The 21331-nt window shown below is 36.9% G+C and overlaps 1 protein-coding gene across 2 annotated transcripts in view; it reads left to right on the plus strand.

Annotated features, from left to right (window-relative positions):
* Sp1 (transcription factor Sp8) overlaps positions 1-21331 on the plus strand; it is a 108656-nt gene that overhangs the window by 49376 nt on the left and 37949 nt on the right. The window contains exon 1 of one of the 2 annotated variants that reach the window (XM_035863912.2): positions 20779-21033. The exons of the other annotated variant lie outside the window; for it this stretch is intronic. Coding sequence (XP_035719805.1) covers positions 20920-21033 — 114 coding nt within the window. The 5' untranslated portion in view covers positions 20779-20919. Of the gene's footprint in view, positions 1-20778; positions 21034-21331 lie in introns of those variants that run through there. 2 annotated transcript variants of the gene reach the window in all.

The raw sequence follows: 21331 nt of genomic DNA on the forward strand, positions 1-21331 counted from the left end.
GGAGGTGGGGGGAGGAGAAGGAGGATGAGAGGAATACGTGGATATTCAAATGCCGTCACTCTTGTATGGAAATACGCGAGATGTAAAGATGACGGTGAGATACGTGACTTCCATCGCGATGGTATTACCAGCCGCTAACGCGTCGGCTAAATCATCGACTATAATGCGATACTCGTGGGGTGAAGAAGAAGAGGAAGGGAAGAAAGAGGGTAAGAAGATAGATAGATAGTAGTAGTAGTAGTAAAAGAGGAGGAGGAAGAAGAAGAAGAAGAAGAAGAAGAAGGGAGCTTTTAAAGGCTTTGAAATAGTGAGGAACCATCATCTGAACTTTAATTCCTTTAACAGCATCGTACTGAATTATTCTATTATTCCTATTGGCGTATCGTAATTCGTAAATTTATCTCTTCCCCATAGTTATCGTCAAGCAATCAAATAAATATCTACAACGTACAAATATTTTCATAAAGAAAGAAAATCATAGGATATGATTCTGAAAATGGAAAACGAATAGAAAAAGTGATAAAGTATTTCGTCGTTTCTATAATATATCTATAATCATTTCGAAATGAATATCATTCTTTATCGTTACTATCGTTTGATCTATATCCGTTAGATTCCTTTGAACTTAGCCTTAACAAGTTCTAGTTGATTATAAAATCACCGTTCACAATCTAGTCTAATCAATCTAGACTAATCAATCGATCTTTCTTTGATACTATAAGCAAGTTTTAACGTAAAGACAAACTCTTTCCTCTTTTACTTACCCTCCATCCCTCCGCCCCATCGCAATCATCATGAGAAAGTAATCGACGATGACATTCAACCAAAGTGAAAATATTTCTCTCACTCTCTCTCACTCTCTCTCTCTCTCTCTCTCTCACTCTCTTTCTTTCTTACTCTCTCTCTCTCTCTCTCTCTCTCTCTCTCTCTCTCTCTCTCTCTCTCTCTCTCTCTCTCTCTCTCTTTCTCTCGTCTATACGTCGACAACATCGTTGTCGTTGTCGTCGACGACAATGATGACGACGACGACGACGACGACGACGACGACGACGACGACGACGACGACGACGACGAGAATATTCGTGGTTATACTGGTGTGTGGTGGTGCATAGATGTCGCCGCTGATGACAGAGCAAAAGCAATAATTATTACAGTGCGCGAATCGCGATTACAGGGCAGACCCTTGCGCGCGGTTGGCGTGCGGAAAGAGTCGAGGGTCCGTCGGCCAGCTCGACGACCGCTACACGACCGCTATACGACCGTCCAACGATGCATCCGAGAATAGTATGCGTGTATACGAGAATGTTACCCTTTGTGACCCATGGAAAATCTTATGACCGATAATTTCATTTTATTTCATTCTTTTTTCTTTTTCTTTTTTATTTTATTCTATTCTATTCTATTCTATTCTATTCTATATTTTCCGTTCAATCTAAATTCGATATATATATATATATATATATATATATATATATGTATGTATATATGTGTGTAGGTATCTATCGAAATAAGTGACTTTAAAATAAAGATTATTTTTTTTCTCTTGTTCAAAAATTTTTTTTTTTTAAATGGCTAAAAAATTATAATCCATAAGCGCATCATGATTGATTATATCGAGTATTCTATCGTACAAATAAGAAATTGACGTTCCTAGATTGTAAATATTATTTACAAAAGGAAAAGAAGAAAAGGAAGAAAAAAAAAAATAAATAAAAAGAAAATCGGAACTATCGATTTTGTCTGGTCTCTTCGATGTTATTCAGTTCCTCGACCCTTCGCGTACCCCTTCGTCTATCTTCTTACGTCACAATCGAATATAGTTCTGAATAAGTTCTAGAAATATTCATTCGTCATTCGTCATGTCGTTTATGATATCGACGTTTAGGCACAGATATAGATACACGGAAATAATATTCGTCGTAGCTATATTTTTTCTACTTTTATTGTAGTTTATTCTACGTGTTTTTTTTTCTTCTTTTTCTTTCCTTCTTCATTTCTTTCTTTCTTTTTTTCCATTCACGTATACCACCACGTGTTTAACTATGATAAATCAGTTTTCCATCGTTCTATACGAATTCATTTCTCTCATTTTCGACGAAAATAATGAATGAAATAAAATGAAATAAAATAGAAAAGAAACAAATAATAATAAATATAATGTAGTATATAAAAAAAAAAAAAAAAAAAAAAAAAGAAAAATAGAAAAAAAAAGGAAGACCAAAGAATTTTCGCGCTTGCGTCGCAAAAAGATTCACGAATGGATAACACTAATGGATCTTTGGTTTCGATCGTACAAATGCTTCGTGCTCGACGAGCGCGAAGTTGAATTATCGTTGACGATCTCTCTCTCTCTCTCTCTCTTTCTATTCACTAATACCATCGTCATATTATTGCGATAAAAATAATATTTGCATATTTAGTTTCGCACGTTATAGATCCGTAAGTATAATATGTAGGTATACGCATAGATACATAAATACATAGATACACTCGTACCTCTGTGAACACGCTAGCACGTCTATATTATTTTCATAGATTTCACGTCGATATAATGACCGGTCTCTTTGAAAATAAATTATATATTAAAATATATATCTTGTATGTGTCCAGATATATGTACATACATATTGAAACACGTTTCGCGAACTGGAACGAAAGCACAACGGAAGGCTCATTAACGACAATTAATTTGCCTGTCTGTGACTTGATGCGTAGATAATGATGGATAACTTATTATTGGCAGCTCTTTAAAAAGCAATTAAAAGGGAAATAAATTAGAAGAGGTGCTTTGAGGTATTTAATTAAATTACCAACAAGTCTCGATCAATCTCAGTGCCTATCACGAACAGCTATGTAATATTATGCAATTATAAATCATTTTCTAATATTAATATTCTTTTATCTCTTCATACTTTCTTTCTCTCTCTTCCTTATTCTTTTCTTTTTCATTTTTTTCATAACAACCGCAGGTAAAAGATCGTCCTCGATAAGGATAATATTATATATGTATATATATATATATATATATATATATATATATATCCTATTCCGTTTCATTATAATTAAATTTCTATGCTCACGGAGCATAAAATTCCAACGACGTGGTCGCGGACGTCCGTTTTCAAGTACTATTTTTCTTTTCTTTTCTTTTCTTTTTTTTTTCTTTTCTTTTCTTCTTCTTTGCAAGAGAGTCGATCCGATTCAACGTAGATCAAACATAGATCGTAGCTGAGATCGACGATCTTCTTGTACCTTTCTCCATTGTCTATCGCATATGAAATTTTATCCTATCTCGTAACGGATTCCATCCGATACAAAGTCACCGGATACGCTTTCGATTTTGCGAGGAAGAAAAAAAAAAAAAGAAAAAAATAAGTATATAATCACCGTACCCTCATCGAGAAAAAGAAAAAAAGAAAAAAAAGAAAAAAAAGAAAAAAAAAGGAAAGCAGAAACAGGGAGACCGAGAGAAGTTTGTAAGATCATTGTGAAAGGGAAGATGTATATATATATATATATATATATATATATATATATATATATATATATATATGACACATATTAAAAAAGGTTTGCCAAGTTGCTCGTAAAGAATGTTTCTTGTTACGTCGGTTCACCAATCATCGTTTTAATCACGGCAAATAGTTTTTCCGCGGTATAGCGACGATATATTTCATCTCACGCAATCAGGATTTTCAAAAAAATTATAATGGAACGTCGGAACGACGTTCGTCATACTCGTGTGAGTACGCACGTTTACGTAAAGACTCCTCTAGAATGACGAAGAGAACGAACCTATTAAATGGTACACTTGCGATATATATATATATATATATATATATATATATATATATATATATGTATATATGTATATGTATGTATGTGTGTATGTATAAACACGTAATTCTGTGTATATTCTAGGAAAATCACGATAATAGAGAATCGATCGATTAACCTTATACAAGTTTATGACGTACTATATACTAAGAAAGGTCATACTAACTCATATTTTTTTCTACGCAGGTAATCTCATTTAATGAGATTTCTTTGAATCGTTTAATTGAATCGTTTTATTTATTATATTTAATAATATTACTCTCTAAATAAGATCGACTGATTCGTCCATCAAAAAACGTTCTATTATAATCCATGTTGTTCTATTTGAAATACTAAGATAAATCATTGCCGTTAGATACATACATACATTCATACATTCATACGTACATACATACATACATGCATGCATATATATATATATATATATATGATTATATTTTGAAATATTAGTTATTAATTACATCGTACATTATACCGATAGATTTAAACCTATTAATTAATTTCCCTCATCTCTAATAGATAAATGAACGAAATTTTCTACTTCAATCGTAAACAATTCAAATAATAATTGTTTATTTTAAATAGATCGTCAAAAATGATCGAAAAATTAGTAATTAAGAATATACATTTTGATAATAATAATGTTCCATCGGATAATTATTTACGAGATTCTAGGAGCATACAATATAAATCGTTAGTCGCGATTCGATCGACCTGACGCATTGCGCCAGGAAGAACGTTAAAGGGAATAGTTTTTAGGGGGATGAAAGGGGAGCCAAAACGGGACACCAATTTACGAGGCTGCTCTTCCGCTCGGTGCGAGCTTTATTGAGATTAACAGGGTCCTCTCCGTTTTTCGGAATACTTCCAATAGTTTTCCTATCGTCGCCGAGGAAATCGGTGTTCCATCACCTTCTCGGAAATGTCCTGAATGTGTCCTGAAAGAGGAAAAGAACGTTCTCCTCGTTCTTTTTTCTCTCTTTTTTTTTTTATTTTTCTTTTTTTTCTTTTTCTTTTTTACGAGACACCCGGAGAAAAAAAAAGGATAGATCGAAACGCAAGGGTACTTTTACTTTAGGGGATGGAAAAAAAGAAAAGAAATAAAAAATAAAAGAGATAATAAAAGAAAAGATGAAGTCCAATCAATTTTTACGAAAGCTCAAGTTATTTAAAACAAAAAAAAAGAAAAAAAAGAAAAGAAAAGAAGGAAAATAGAAAAGAAAAGAAAAATCACCGCACGGTTATACGCTACGTGCATACTTACATAAATTGCAAGTTGTGCATTAAGTTCGGTCGATCGGTAAAATTACGAGGAATTAATTAACGGTGCACGATGAAATCTCTTGCAATACTTAGTTGCCCCGCGTTATCTTATTGCGGCAATCGTTGCATAAACGTTAGGCTTTAACTTCGATTCGGTCAGCGATCTCTCCTCTCCCGAGCAATTATACATTAAGCAATGCGAAGGCAACGATTCGTTTAATCGTTCGACGGAGTTTATGACCATGAAATTTTCTTATATAGTTCTATAACTAAGCAATTAAATAACTATTTAATCGATAATTCTCGTTTATCGATATATTATCTACGTATATCTTTTCTTTCTTTCTTTTTTTATTTTTCTTTTTTTTTTTCTTCATTCAACTTTATTTTATATACTTACGATGTATATAAAATACGAAATATTAAAATAAATTTATTTTATTCAATGAATCGTCTTTTTTTTCTTTTCAATTAGGAGCATTAATTAATATATGATATATAATATTTAATAATGTAACCATATTTTCTTATAATTTATTTATACATGTTCCTATAATTAAATATATATATATATATATATATATATATATATATATATTATATATATGCAGATATTTTATCGCGGTTAGTACAAATATCGATATCGTTAGATTAGAACTCAAGTGAGAACGAACGAATAAACGAACAAACGAACGAACGAACGAATGAACGAACGATGAATGGATTCGACACGAAATACGTGGCGCGAAATAATAACGAGGCGCGACCCGACAAGAGAAATTCATACTCGAATTACGGCTGGGAGAATCTATTGACGATCTCGATGGTTACACGGTCAACGGAAACTCGGTAATACTCGAGAGCAACGTCCATCCGCGAAGTGGATGATTTATCAATGTGCCGCGTGTGCCGTGAAAATGATACAAAATGACGGCCGACAATCGGTCAGCTCTCTCCATTCCCAGTTTCCTCTTTCTATATATATATATATATATATATATATATATATATATATATATGTATATATGTATGTATGTATGTACGTATGTATGTATGTATGTTTCTCTATTCCCTTCCGTGTGTTAACAAATGTCGCTCGATGGAAAAGAGGTAATCGATCGAATGTACGTATATATACGTATATATATACACATATATATTTGTATATTTTATATATATATATATATATATATATATATATACATATGTATGATTCTGAAAATATACACAGTTATACATAATATACGTAAAATATATGACTCGTCTGTATCACATTTGCAAGCACATAACGATATACTATTTCCATTCCATCGTATGCCACGTAACCAATCTGGAAATCGTCCAATCGCGATTCCTCTTATGGAAAACTCGATTTATAAAGTCTATACTAATGCTACGATTAAAAGAAAAAGAAGAAGAATAAGTAGAAGACAAAAAAATAATAAGAAAAAGATGTAGACAGTATGCATTGTATGCATATATCTATATAAATACACATAGACATGTAGAGATAAAACGTCGTAAGCATATACATACATATGTATATGTACGCGAGTATCAAGATGCAAATCATAATGATTACTCTTACGTTCAGGATGGTTCGAGTCGAACAGCAATACGTCATTCGCTAACGGCGAACTGACAAAGGACAGGTTGCTTCTATAAGAAGGTAGCATGAAATATGCCGGGTCTTGTAAGAATGAGCGCGCTAAAGCTTGAACATTATTACATAAGCTTGTCCTGTATAGAGTAAGAATTCGAAAACGGCGAACGAGAATACAAGGGGGAGATTTACGGATAGCGTTTATGCAAACAATAATGCGCCTTGGTTATACCTATACAATCTATGTAGGAGTTCGATTAGGACGAAGAAAAGGGCTGGACGGTATTCGACGTTAGTTCTTTACCAAACCAAAGGGATATATCGACATGGATGTACATATGTATGTACATATAAGAATTGGCGATGTTAAAGGCACTAACGTCGTGGCTTATAGGTCGTCGTTCCCTCAATGATTCACCGGATAATGGAGACGAATGTGCTTGTAACTTCTTTTTCTTTTTTTTTCTTTTTTCCTTTTTTTCTTTTTTTCTCCTTCTTCCTCTCTATCACATTCTCTATCTTCCTCTTTCTCTTTTACCTATCTCTATCTCTATCTCTATTTCTATTTTTATATCTCATACTTTTTAAACTTAGTAGGATGGAAAGTTCAATATTCGATACAGTTACCTATAATAGATTGATATCGTAACACATTTGATATAGTAACCGTATACTTGAATAAATCTACATTAGATCGATTTCCACGAAGGAATTATAAACGAATTAAATTGGAATCGAAGAAATGATTAGAATAAAGAAAGAAATAGAAAATAAATTGGGCGAAATCATATATATATATATATATATATATAGAGAGAGAGAGAGAGAGAAAGAGAGTAGTTGGAAGTGTTTTCTTCTTGGACCATGAAACATCTACGATTACTGGCCGATGTAATGACGAGTTCCGTTCAAGGTATAAATACTATAATAATACGTCTAATGGAACGTTGAATGAATTTAGCAAAGAGGATAATATATAAGATAGATATATGCATAGACAGACAAATGGATAGATTGATAAATAAATAGATAGATAGATAGATAGATAGATAGATAGATGGATAGATAGATAGAGAAAAAAAGGAACGTAATTTTCGTCGAACGATTCACACGTAGGTCTTTCTCTTCGTTTCGTTTCCTTTTTTTTTCATCCCCTTCATTCACTAAAATTCTTTGCGAGTCCGTTCGTTGCTGTTACGCACCATTACGAACGCGTGCGACCACATTCAACGAGCAATCTCGAATGAGAGTAAAGCTATCGAAAGACGAAGAAGAAAAAGAAGAAGAAAAGATGATAGCGGATAAAGAATTAAAGGAAACAAATAAAAAAAAAAAAAAAAAAAAAAAAAACCGAAAAAAGAAGAAAGAACGAAAAAAGGAAGAGAAAAAGAAGGGCGCGAAAGGAAATAATATTTCGTTGGAATCGTTATCGAAGATTCGACGGTGCGAAAGAGAAAAGATGTTATAAGAGTGAGATAGTAGTTGTGTTCGGTTTTATAAGGAGAGAAGAAGGAGATGTAAGTACAAAGAGAAGAGGAAGGGATAATCGCACGCAATTTCTTGGCTCTTTGCTCTCGAGCGGTTTCACACCTTCGTCGTTGCTTCTTCTCTGGCTATCTTTCACTCACTCTCTCTCTCTCTCTCTCTCTCTCTCTCTGTCTATCTATCTATCTATCTATCTCTCTCTTTTCTCTTCATCTTCATCTTCATACCGTAGCCTTCCTCGCCGCAAAGTCCGATCTCTTTCGTCCGGCCGCGGTAAAGCCGAGGTAAAAGGTTAAGTTGATGACCACGTGGCAACCGCGGTCTTTACTACGAGTGAACGAACGAAGAAGAAAGATAAAGAGAAATAAAGTGAGAAAAAGAAAAAACAGAGAGAGAGAGAGAGAGAGAGAGAGAGAGAGAGAGAGAAATACCTCGTAATAACGTGAAAATTCTGATTATAATAACTCGAAATAATTCTTTAAACTATAGAAATTTCAAAGTTCAAATTTATACGAACGATCCCATTTGATTTCATTTGATTCGATTCGTTTCAATTCGATTTGATTAGATTTAATTTGATTTAATTTTAATTTAATTTAAATTCATTTAATCTCAATTAAAAAGTGATCCCGAATAATTTCTTAACATTTTATCATGATCAATCTACTATCATTTATAATGAATACGTGGGAAGGATTAAGGTCGCATTTACGATGACACCTACGAGATAATACATTGCTTCTCGTTGTCGTCATTGTTGTCGCCGTGACGAACCGCATAATGAAGGACACTTTTTCAAGATAGATAAGTACATGCATAACCATGTATGGACATACACAACTTTTTTACATAGAGACCTAGGTATAACAGATATCTACCTACATGTATACATAAAATAACATTGCGTGCGCGAAATCAACGATAGATATCGCTTATACGATAGATAGCGTATTCATCGTTCTCATTGTCCTCGTTTTTTCTTTTTTTTTTTTTTTTTTCATAGAAAATATAGTACCAATAAATGTTTCGATTTGACGCCTTGTAAAAATTGCTCCTCACAAAAGTATTCTCTCTCTCTCTCTCTCTCTCTCTCTTTCTCGATCATTTTCACTCGCCAGTTAACACGATCTTCTCGTCGTGTTACATTAACAGCCTATTCGTAGATCGATCGAATGCCAAAGCCAATGAAACTTATAATGTCCTGATATGAAGGTATGTGTGTGTTATGTGTGTGCGTGTGTGTGTGTGTATGTGTGTGTGTATGCATTGTGAACCGATCTCTCTCAGCGTGCTGCCTCTCAGCAGGCGATCCTTTGTCTTCCTTTTTATCTTCTTTCTTTTTTTCTCCTTACGACATCAATGACTATACTTTACGAATGATATCAATAAACATACAGGACATCAGATATGTACGTATTTTTCTATATTAGATATTTAACCGGTTACAAGGTGACGATTATCAAAGTTAAAGAAGTTAAACGAAGAAAAAAAAGAAAGAAATCTAAACACCACCACCACCCGCATGCAGGATAGATATTAATCGAGATTGAGTCTCCGAAAGTGCCTTCCCTTCGACCCATTAGCTTTTATACGAGCTTAGAGAAAGAAAGAGAGAGAGAGAGAAAAAAAAAGAGAAAGATAGAGATAGATAGATAGATAGATAGAGAGAGAGAGAGAGAGAGAGAGTGAGAGAGAAGGAGAAAGAGAGAGAGAAAGAGAGAGAATATAAGAAAGAAGACTGGCTCGTTCGCTCACGCGCTTATGCGTAGATTCCACGCGAAGATAAGAGAACGCCGTATATATTCTCCCGATCGAGGCTGGCGTCACGATAATTAGAAAATTAAATTGTATGCCTCGCTCGCGTCTGGGAGAACGCGTCGGCCTGGCTCGACCTTCTCCACCCGACGCTCCTTCCTCCTCTTTTTTTTTTCTTCCTATATTTTTCCTCTCTGCCCCCTTTCTTTTTCCTTTTTTTCTCTCCTCTCTCTCTCTCTCTCTCTCTCTCTCTCTCTCTCTCTCTCTCCCTATCTCTTTCACAAGAAGAAGGAAGAAGGAAGAAACGTCAAGTAATGTATATATATGTATATATATATATAAATATATATATATATATTTATATATTTATATAAATATATCTAATTAGTTTTCCGTATAACTTCTAGAAATCGATAGGATCTTCTTCTTCGCGCTTTTCTCTTAATGGCCCTTTGAAATTATGATAGAAGTACCTACGGGGATTTTACGATCTATCGCTCGCGATCGTAATGGGAGGATGCTAATTGGCTAATTACGAGAGTCACGCGATCGTTCGGAATGAACGAGGAGGGACATGTGAAAGGGTTACTTTTCAAAGAATGTTAAAGGGACGGATAAGTAGATAGGTATAATACAGTATCTATGGAAATAAGAAAAAAAAGAAAGAAAAAAAAAAGAAGAAAAAAAAAAGAAAAGAAAAACAATAGGTATACGAAAGAAAAATAAGAACAGAAATACAAATCGAAAAAAGAAAAAAAAAAAAAAAAACAAAAAGGATGAGAAGAAAGAAAGAACGAATGAACGAACAAAAGGAGAGTAGCGATAAGTTGAATATTATCGAGGATCTTCAAGAAGAAAAATCAATACGAGAGAGGTCCGTATGTGGGTATTAAAAATATATCAGGTTTGATCGAAAAGAAGTAAGTAAGTACTTACTTACTTACTTACTTACTTACTTACTTACTTACTTATAAGCGCCGTAGAGAGTTTCTTACGTGCTAAGTCGCAAAACTCCGCGGAGTCCGATATCCTTACGGTCCACCGATAGACTTGGAAGATAACCTCGAGGGTCCGTGGGTGGTTGATTTAATGGCGAAGGAGGCTTCAAGCGTGCTAGAGGGGAGTCTTTGCTCGAAACACTGCACCATGAAGAGAGAGAAAACGTATGTGTGTGTACATGTATGTGTAAGAGAAAGAAAAAGAAAGATAGAGTGTGAGAGAGAGAGAGAGAAAGAAAGAGAGAGAAAGAAAAAACGTATAAAAAGAAACAGAGAGAGAGAGAGAGAGAGAGAGAGAGAGAGAGAGAGAGAGAGAGAGAAAGAAATTATACGTGTATATGTTAAAGAAAGAGAAAGAAAGAGAGAGAGAGGGAGGGAGAGAGAGAGAGAGAGAGAGAGAGAGAGAGAGAGAGAGAGAGAGAGAGAGAAGACAGAAATTATGCATGTGTACGTTAAAAAGAGAAAAAGAGAAAGAAAGATTATTTATGCATGTATGTGTTAGAGAGAAAGAGAGTGAGAGGGACGGAGGGAGAGAGAGAGAGAGACGGAGAGTGTGTATGGGTCGGCACTGATATTTTAATACGACGGGGGAGCGTGATGCTCGGTCATCCATCTCGCGAGCTGTGCCCCTTTTGTTGAACGCGTGCATGCACGACTTTGCATACGCGGAAATCATGTTGAGCGCGCGCGCACGCACGAGGGAGAGCCGCCCCGAAAGGTCCGCCGACGTTCTGTAACAGGAAGGAAGACTGTTTGTTACCATTATCTCCTTTCTTCGCTTCTTTACCCCTACCTTTATTCAACCTACACCTCCTATTCCTCTCTATTCGACACCCCCAACATCATCCCCATCCACTTCTCACTTCATCTAGTTCTTATCATCGAAACTATAAGATAACTAAGTTTTCAATGGATCTTTCTTATTCGCTTAATTTCTTTTTAAAATAAATAATTAAATATATATATATATATATATATATATATATATGTATATAAGTATAGATGGCTTATGTATGTTTAAAAATGTATAAACAATATTGACACGTATATTATTAATTTTCGCTTAATATCCATGTGAAAAGTTCAAATAGAAATTAAAAAAAATTATGATCTATGATGATCGATGATGATCGAGGTTGTAAAAGTTGTAAAAATTGTATTAATATTATTTTCTTTCGAATTATATGATATTCGATCAGGCTCTCTCCCTTTCTCTCACTCTCTCTCTCTTTCTCTCTCTTTCTATAGTCGAAAGGGTCTCTTTTCTTTTGAAGTTTGGTTCCCACATAGTACGATACCGCGAAGAAGCCACCCCCGCGACTCGTTGGGTCTCCGCCGGTCGTACGGCAAGTAAAACGTCCGTGTGGTGGTCGCGCTCGCGCGTTCTCGAGCAACGCTTCGACGTTGTTTTTTGTGTCTGGCGGGCCCTTCGCTTGGCCCGAGTCCAGGGCCGCCACGATTTAGTGGCCCTAATTGCAGGGTTCAGCTATTTAATTACCGGGTTTGGGGCCCCGCCATCCCTAGCCTTCTCTCTCTCTCTCTTTCTCTCTGTCTCTCCCTTTCTCCCTCTCTCTCTCTCTCTTTCCCTTTCTCTCTCTCTCTCTCTCTCTCTCTCTCTCTCTCTCTCTCTCTTTTTCTCTCGTTCTCTCGGCATCGCCAAAATGCGAGTACATTCGTATGGCCTGGCGCACGTAGGTACTCGTCCACTTTTCGACGTCCACCCACGAAACGAGACGTCCAATTCTCTCCGGACATTTCGATGCAACATCCGCCGCGGGATCCTTTCGTCTAAAGTTCAAATTTGAAATTTTATGTACGCTTTTGTTTATTTATTTATTTATTTATTTATTTATTTATTTATTATCTTGTTTCTATTCATTTATTTTATCATTTATTTTATTTATTTTCATCGATCGAACGATATTGACATTATATTCCGATTGTTACTGCGTTAAATCAAATTTTCACGTAGCAAAAAATGTTAATCTCCGAACAAAACTTTTGTACGTACCTAAGGTCACTTATAGATAGTTTTTTTTTATTATTTCTTTATAAAATGAATTATTATTTCAAATAGAATAAAAAAACGAAGTGTGTTATTACGATAGATCGTGTAAATAGGTATATATGTGTATGTGTGTGTGTATGCGTGTGTGAATGTGAAAGAGAGAGAGAGAGAGAGAGAGAGAGAGAGAGAGAGAGAGAGAGAAAGAATATATCGAAGAACGGATAAAAACGTGAAAAACATTTTCTTCTAAATTATATGTTTCTCATAAAAATCAAGTACACACACACACGCACACACACATATATATATATATATACATACACTTATATATAGGTGTAAGGAACGTCGCGATAAACGAGAATTTGTGGCATCGATTATCTTAGAGAGAAAAAAAAACAAAAAAGAAAAAAAAATAGAAGGAAAAAAAAGGGAGAATGAATGCCGTCGAGAAGGTGGTCCCTTGTGTTGTCGTAAAATCGCACGCAAATACGGCGACCACGGGGTGCATTTTAATTTTAGCTCGGATCTTGTTACGGAGCGCGGCATTGCATCGTATTAAACGCGTACGCGGTGCTCGTTAGGAGACCGCCATTTTATTTCACACCCACGTAATATTTCATTCGGATAACTTTGCACGATATATACCTGCCTTCTTTCTCTCTCTCTCTCTCTCTCTCTCTCTCTCTCTCTTTCTTTTTTTAAATTTTGCTCGCCATTTTGTTATAACTCTCAGATAATCAATCGAATAATTGACATCGATCATAGTCCGATCGTTAAATCCTTTTATTTCACAAAAATATTCATACAAGATATTATCGGTGTTACTTTATAAGGATCGAAGGTATACGCACTTCCGTCGATCGTCTACAATTTCCGCAATGCGAAGAGAAGAAAGATAAAGAGAGAAAGAAAGAAAATCGAGAGAGAGAAAGAGAGAGAAAGAGAGAGAAAGAGAGAGAGAGAGAGAGATAGTGAGGGGGCGTTCGTAGATCCACCTCCATCGAGGTGGAACCTATAAATCCACGTCAATGGAAACGAATCGAGGAAACGGCAACTCGACTCTGCCCGCCGCGGAATCTTTTAATCGTCGCTAATAACAGGCTGCACATCGGTTAAGAAACATAGACCATTGGAAGCCGCATGAGGCTACCAAATGATTGATAAGTCCATAAAGTATACACTTTCCGTGCATGATCAACTTGATATTATCTACTCCTTGTTATTTTCGAGCTTGTTGTCACCGTCGTTGTCATTGTCATGGACATATTATTGCCACGAACGTTATTAAATACCTTAGAAAAATATCCTATAAGGAGAAACCGTAAAAAATGAGAGCGCCTATCAAGATAGGGTGGATGGGTGGAGGGGGGAGGCAGAGCGGGGGTTTAAGGTCGTATGCGTGCAGGAGCTTTCTGGCCGCGGGTGACGCGGTGACGAGATGATGACCCACCTCCGACTTGGAATCATCGTGATTACCTCGCCCGCGTAACCCATAATGCGGGACGAAATCACCGCGGCAACTGCCACCGTTGTTGTGTTCAGGGCCCGTTGTCCTCCTCTTCTATCTTCTTCCTTCTTTAAATCTCTTTGCCATTCGGACGCCACCACCATCGCCACAATCACTAACACTAATACCACTAACACCAACACCCAGTAACGTCGGCAGAACAACCATCCAACTGTTCCCCGTTGATTCGTATTATTATGTCTGACAGAAAGCGATGGTCTTCATTTCTTTTTTTTTACCAGACCACTGTCTTCGGATATCGCGTAAGGGTGGCTCTCTCTCTCTTTCTCTCACTCTCTTTCTCTCTTTCCCTCCCTCGAGATCGCACAGCTTTTACGATTGTCGAGATCTTCTTTCTTTTATTTTCTTCTTCTTTTCTTTTTCTTTCTTTTCTTTTTTATTTCTTTTTTCTTTTCATTTCTTTCCTTTCCTTCCGTCCTTCCTTCCTTCCTTCCTTCCTTCCTTTCTTCCTTCCTTCCTTCCTTCCTTCGTCCTTTTTGCAACGGACGAAACACGTCCGGCGGGTCTTTCGCATTATTTAAAGAATCCCAAGAGGAGAATTTATTTCGCGTGATTCAGAGCACGCCGTGCTCGTTATTTATAACTCGAGCATTTAAATGGTACTTTAGGTTCAACGACGTTCCCCATTCTCCCGCCATTTGCCGGATCTCTTCTCTCCACGACCTTCGTCGTATTCTCCCGGTGCTATTTCTTTCTCTCTCTCTCTCTCTCTTTCCTTTTTTTTTACTTCTTCTTTTTTAGTTTTTTCTTCTCTTTTCTTTTTCCGTTTATTTCTTCCCTTCCCTTCCCTTCCTTATCTCCCCGATCGTCCTGAACCGAAACGAATGTTTCCTCCTTCCGGATAGTAAAGGAATAAAATCCCTAGTCTCCCTACAAGTAACATAGCGGAATTTTCAACGACGGGTTCCATTCCAATAACCAAATGGAATATACTCTTTCGAATCTCGTAGGTAGGTACACCAGAATCGTTCCGTAGGATGCTCCAGTCGATTAGTTGGCGCAACGAACGAACCCTACACGCCCTTGAAAAGGCGCGCGCGACTTTTAATTGTAGACCGTGGTCAAAGTAGAAGGAGGCTATTATTCTTTCTCTCGTCGGTAACGTTGTCTGCTTCTCTCCACTCTTTTTCTCTCTTCCTTTCCCTTTTACCGATGCTTCTCGAGACATTTCGAAAGAGAAAGACAGACAGACAGAGAGAGAAAGAGAGAGAGAGAGAGAAAGAGAAAATAGAGAAAGAGAAAGGGAGAGAAAGAAAGAAAAGATAGAGAGAGAGAGAAAAGACAGAGAAAGAGAGAGAGAGAGAGAGAGAGAGAGAGAGAGAGAGAGAGAGAGAGAGAGAGTGAGTAGGATATAATAACAGAGCGCACGTCCGTCCATCCATGCTCGAAAGAAACGATCGTTCGTTTCTTCCTTCTTTCCTTCCTTCGTCCTTTCGTCTGGCAGCTTCATATACTTCCACTCTTGTAGAGGAAGAAAGCTCCATGGAATTCTGGTCAGACATGATTTTTCATCGAGCATTCCCATCTCCCTCCTTGTCCTTTTCTCTATCTCTTTCTACCGTGTATTATCTGTATCTACCTATAACGAAAAGTTGTTCGCCTTTTTTCTCCTTTTTTCTCCTTTTTTCTCCCTGGCGCTCGACCATTTATCATCCCCTAACACGATCGACGTTTGCTCCGTTTTTGGAAAAACTCATTGGCGCCACCTGGCCGGATGTCGGTACACGCTAATCGACCTACCTAAGTGGAAAAGGTTAATTTCGAAAAGTGTACAAGATAGATAGTTAGATAAAAATAGATAAAGTGTGTTCATCGATCAATTAACGTAACGTTAATAAGTCGATGGATATTATTCACGTCGTCGTTTAACTAGCACGCTTGTTATGAGAGAAAAGAGGAAAAAAGAAAAAAAAAAAAAAAAAAAAAGGAATAGAACGAAAAGAAAAGAGCACGAATTTACGAGGGGTATTGTCGAGGAATTGGTCTGTCGATTTTATATCGGATCGATCGATTTTCAAAAAAAAAAAAAAAAAAAAAAAAAAAAAAGAGGGGAGATAAGAAAAAAAAAAGGAACAAGAAATAATATCTTAGGTATTAGAAAATAATCGTGTCGTTTTATTCGGCTCGTTTTCGAAAGAAACAGGGAGGGAAAAAAAAAGCGAAAAAAAAAAAAAAGAAGTATAGTATCGTCGTCGGCATTCGGTATCCTTGATGTCTCAGAGTTCTCTTTCTCTCTCTCTCTCTCTCTCTCTCTCTCTCTCTCTCTCTCTCTCTCTCTCTCTCTCTCTTTCTCTCTCATTTGGCTTACTTTGATGCTCTTTCGCTGAAGGACGGAACTTTGTCGGCGCGTTCACCCACGACGGCGGGCGCCATCGGGACACAATCCTTTGAGTCCTTTTCTTAACATTCTTACCGCTCAATGGAGATCACACGCCGTTCCCACTGTATCGTATTACAGGACGATGAAGGAGAGAAGAGTTGCGCAGGAAAGGGAGAAGAACGAACGAAGAAGCACTCTACGCAGTATTATACTCTTCCCCATTGCGAGGATAATACGAGTCCATTCATTGGCGATCAAGCGATTCACCCAAGACTCTTCTCTCTCTCTCTCTCTCTCTCTATCTCTCTCTCTCTCTCTCTTTCTCTCTTCTTAAAACGACGATTTTTTTCCTCTCGTTTCTTTTTTTTGCCGATCGTCAAACGATTCGAATGATTTATACGGAAAATATCAAATCTTAAAAGTAGAAGAAACGAATAAGTTGGATCGGATGGATCATATCGGTGCTCTTTCTCCTACATTCCTTTTTCTCTTCTCTCATTCCTTTCTTTTTTTCTTCTTCTTTATCTCTTTTTCTTTTCTTTCTCTCTTTTTCTTCCCACTTATCAACTTCGTATTACAAATCCTTTCGATATGAAATCCATCATTTATCCATCTGTCTGTTCGATGCTTTTCAATAATCTAATTTGATCGGATCGTATTATCATTGTTCACGAGACAAATCTCGTCCGTTAAGTTTCTTCTATCCTTTGGTGGAATAAGATAGGATTTGGGAGTGGGGAAAGGATCACGCTCTTTTATCTATCTACATTCTGTAGATTCATAAAAAGATATGCAATATATATACATATATATATATATATATATATATATATATATAAAATCTGAAAGAAGGTACTTGTTATGGTCAGCTATGGGCAATCGGACGGATTTTATCGGTGAAGCAAGCTAACGAGAAACCATTTTCATGCTAAAACCCATGAAATACCGTTTCGTAATGAACCGTGGAAGCTCCAACGAAATGGAAGCCGAGACGCGATCGTTAAAACCGAAGAACGAGCAACAGCTTTTCATTCGCGAGAGTAACGAGCCATGAGAGGAGACCAAGATAGAGGGGATGAGTGAAGATGAGAGAGTAGAAGGGATACGAGAGGGTGAGGTGAGATCGGGAAGGGGAAATCGAGTTATGTGTGTGCACGTCGTCAACTACGACGTAAACTGTCATGGTATAAGAGCGTGCTGTTCTCTCTCAGTCAAACTAAAAATCTTTCATTAAAGTAAATACGACCGATGAATATTCAACGGCACACCAATAATACCTATTACGTAGGACACGAGAGAAACGCAAACGCGCTTTCATTTCGAACAATTCGATGAGATGAGATATATACACTTCTGACAAGATACTTATTCAAAAAGTAAATCGAAAAATTCGTTAGAGCGTCGTTGAAAAATTCTTTGGTATATTAAAAAAATATAATTATTCTATCTCAAACGATAACGTAAACGCTTTAACAGTTTTGCAGCTGCCTTATGAATACCTCGTGAGATGTGGAAATAGAAAGCAACAACGACCTCCGGCAATCCCCGTTTAAATGTCACATTATAATAAAACGTTCTTACGTCAGAAGATACGCGAAGAGATCGAGGAAAGATCGAAATCGTAAGATATTCAATTATTAATCGTTCGTTTATGGGATTATATTATTTAATATCAATCGGATTAACTACTATCTCTTCTTTTTATTTCTCCCTCCCTCTCTCTCTCTCTCTCTCTCTCTCTTTCTCTCTTTTTCGTCAATATGTCGAGACGAGATAGAAATTCCTTAAAGAAGTAAAAAATCAATAGGACAAAGCGAGTGAGAATAATATTGAAAGAAAGAAAAGAGAAAAAAAAGAATAAAAAAGAAAGAAAAAGGGAGCAATATATATATATATATATATACTCGAAAGAAGAACGAAGAAGATTCGGAGGAAGCTCGGAGAAGATCGTATTGTTTTTTCGCCGATGGTTGCTGCCATCGCGTCACGTGACTTGAGCTCGCGGTCACGTGACCGCGGAGAGTTTTAATTGGTCGAAACACCGAGAAAGGAGGTACGAGTAAGGTATTCCGGAGCAGCGGCAGTCTCGCCACGTGGTGCGTCGAGAAAATTGCATCGTAACACTGAATTTATGCCGTCTTATAAAAGAGAAAGAGAGAGAGAGAGAATGAGAGAGAAAAGTAAGTACACACCTTTCTAAATTATTACTTAAACGTGCAGTATCGTACGACGTTAATGACTTTAATTACCGGTACAGTGATAATCATGTCGCCTTTATGTGGTTGATCAACCGGTCAAGATTTATCGGCCGATAGGAGGAAAAAAGAAAGAAAGAATGAAAGAAAGAAAGAAAAAAAAAAGAAACTCACGAATAAAAGAGTAAAGAATTGACAGAGTAGACCAATGATTACGTTACATTATCCGATCGATCAGATCTGAATTCAATAAGTGTCTACCATAAAGTCACGCCGATAATCGAAACAGGTTATAAACTTTCAATGTAACAGAATTAGTTCAAAAAGTTATTAACTCCGTCAAATGAGTTCGTTGCCAATGGATAAGTTGCTAATTGAAATTCTCCCGCGAAAAGAGATTTTCATCAGTGAACGTGTGTCCCTTACGGATTATTATCCTTGTCTCCCACGCTAATGCACAATACGCGCGGAGACCTTTTGCGGCATTGTCGGGGAAAGAAAAGAAGAAAAAGAAGAAGAAGTAAAAGTAGAAATAGAAGTAGAAAAAGTACAAGAAGAAAAAGAAAGAAGAAGAAGAAGAATAAGAATAAGAAGCAGCAAAGTAAAGAATAAAAGAGAATAAAAAGGTTTAGGAGGAACAAGGACGGTAAGAAGAAAGGCAAGAAGACGATGAGTATCGGTGTTCGCGGGGTCGAGCCACGTGACCGGCAGCGCGTTTTAATTGGTCGAAAGTGCAGTCGGTGTAGCGATGGAGGGAGCACGAGAAGCCTTAGAGTTCTTCAAGTAGGAAGGGATAGAAAGAGAGAGAGAGAGAGAGAGAGAGAGAGAGAGAGAGAGAGAGAGAGAGAGAGAGAGAGAGAGAGAGAGAGAGAGAGAGAGAGAGGGAGAAAGAGTGAGAGAGAGAGAGAGAAAGAGAGAGAGAGAGAGAGAGAGGAGTTCGTTAGGGTTGGCACGCGGATTAGACAATCGCGAGGTGGATACTTCGAAAAGAGGAGAAGAAGGAGAAGAAGGAGATGGAGGATGAGGAGGGGGTGCGAGGGCGGGCTTCCCCACCAGCCAACACCTTCGACGGTGGTAACGCGTTCCTCGATGTTCCTTCAGGACGACCCTGGCCACTCACGCACTCTCTTTCGCACGCACACAGAAGTACTCGGTCGTGCGTGTCGGACTGAACAGGAAAGAAAGAGAAAGATAAAAGGAGAAAGAGAGAAAAGGAGAGAGAGAGAGAGAGAAAGAGAGAGCTAAAGAAAGAGAGAGAAAGAGAGAGAAAGAGCGAAAGATCCGCCCTCCGTCCTCCTGTCGGCGGCTCCTCTTCTCTCTTGGCTTCGCGTGGGGGACGAAAAAGCTCAGTTATAATTGTTGGTCCTCGCAGACCGCACATATTCGCCGTACCTTCGCTAATTGTTACCTCCTACCTTCCGTGTACTTAATACTACCAAGTATTATTATCTCGTTTACTCGATCGACGATGAGAGTATAGATCAAGACGTAAATAGATCCAAACGGATAGTATCTAGATCGTATTAAGGATCGTGGACTTCGTTCGAAAAAATTTATCATACGAATCTAACGACTATGTGTCCGAAACAATGATGACGTAGACGTGTAGACATTAATTATCATCGTTTTATCGAGGTGTCGTCTGACGTTGCTTTTGGATTTAAACAAAAGAAGAAAAAAAAAAAAAAAAAAGGAAAGAAAGAACATTAAGAAAAGAAAACAAGAAAAAGGGAGAAAAGAGAAAGAAAACTTAAATTAGAAAAAAAGAAAAAGAAAAGAAAAAAAACAGACAAACATTTTGTGAGATAAAGTGGCGCTGTTTTCGGAAGAAAAACATTCGTTCGTCGGGAACGATCGAATAAAAGGAACTATTACGAGATTACAAGTAGAAGTTCAAGTGCAGTTCATTGGATTTGAAACATCCGATATGAATTGCGCTTACCAATATCCGCATCCGGCTCATCCGCAGAACGTTATGGCTATGGTGCCGACGACTTCCCAACAGAATCACGTTTCCTCGACTGATACGGAATATTTAGAGGTAATGCGAAGTAAGTCGAAGTTTTTACACTTCGATGTAATTATTATCTATTTGATAATTATTTGTTTTGTGGTAAAAGTTTTTTTTTGTTTTTTTTTTATAAATGCATGCGAATTGCGATAGAAATTATTCACTCAGATAATTTCTTTTCTTTTTTTCCTTTTCGAAGATGTTATATCTAAGAGAAAAAAAGAAAAAAAAAGAAAAAACGTTTCCTTAAAAAAAGAAAGAAATAAAAAAAACGATCTATCATTCAATAATAATAATAATAATAATAATAATAATAATATAATAATAA

The sequence above is a fragment of the Vespa mandarinia genome, chromosome 7 (assembly GCF_050613455.1).
Source record: "Vespa mandarinia isolate Hongniang chromosome 7, ASM5061345v1, whole genome shotgun sequence".
NCBI classification, from domain to species: domain Eukaryota; kingdom Metazoa; phylum Arthropoda; class Insecta; order Hymenoptera; family Vespidae; genus Vespa; species Vespa mandarinia.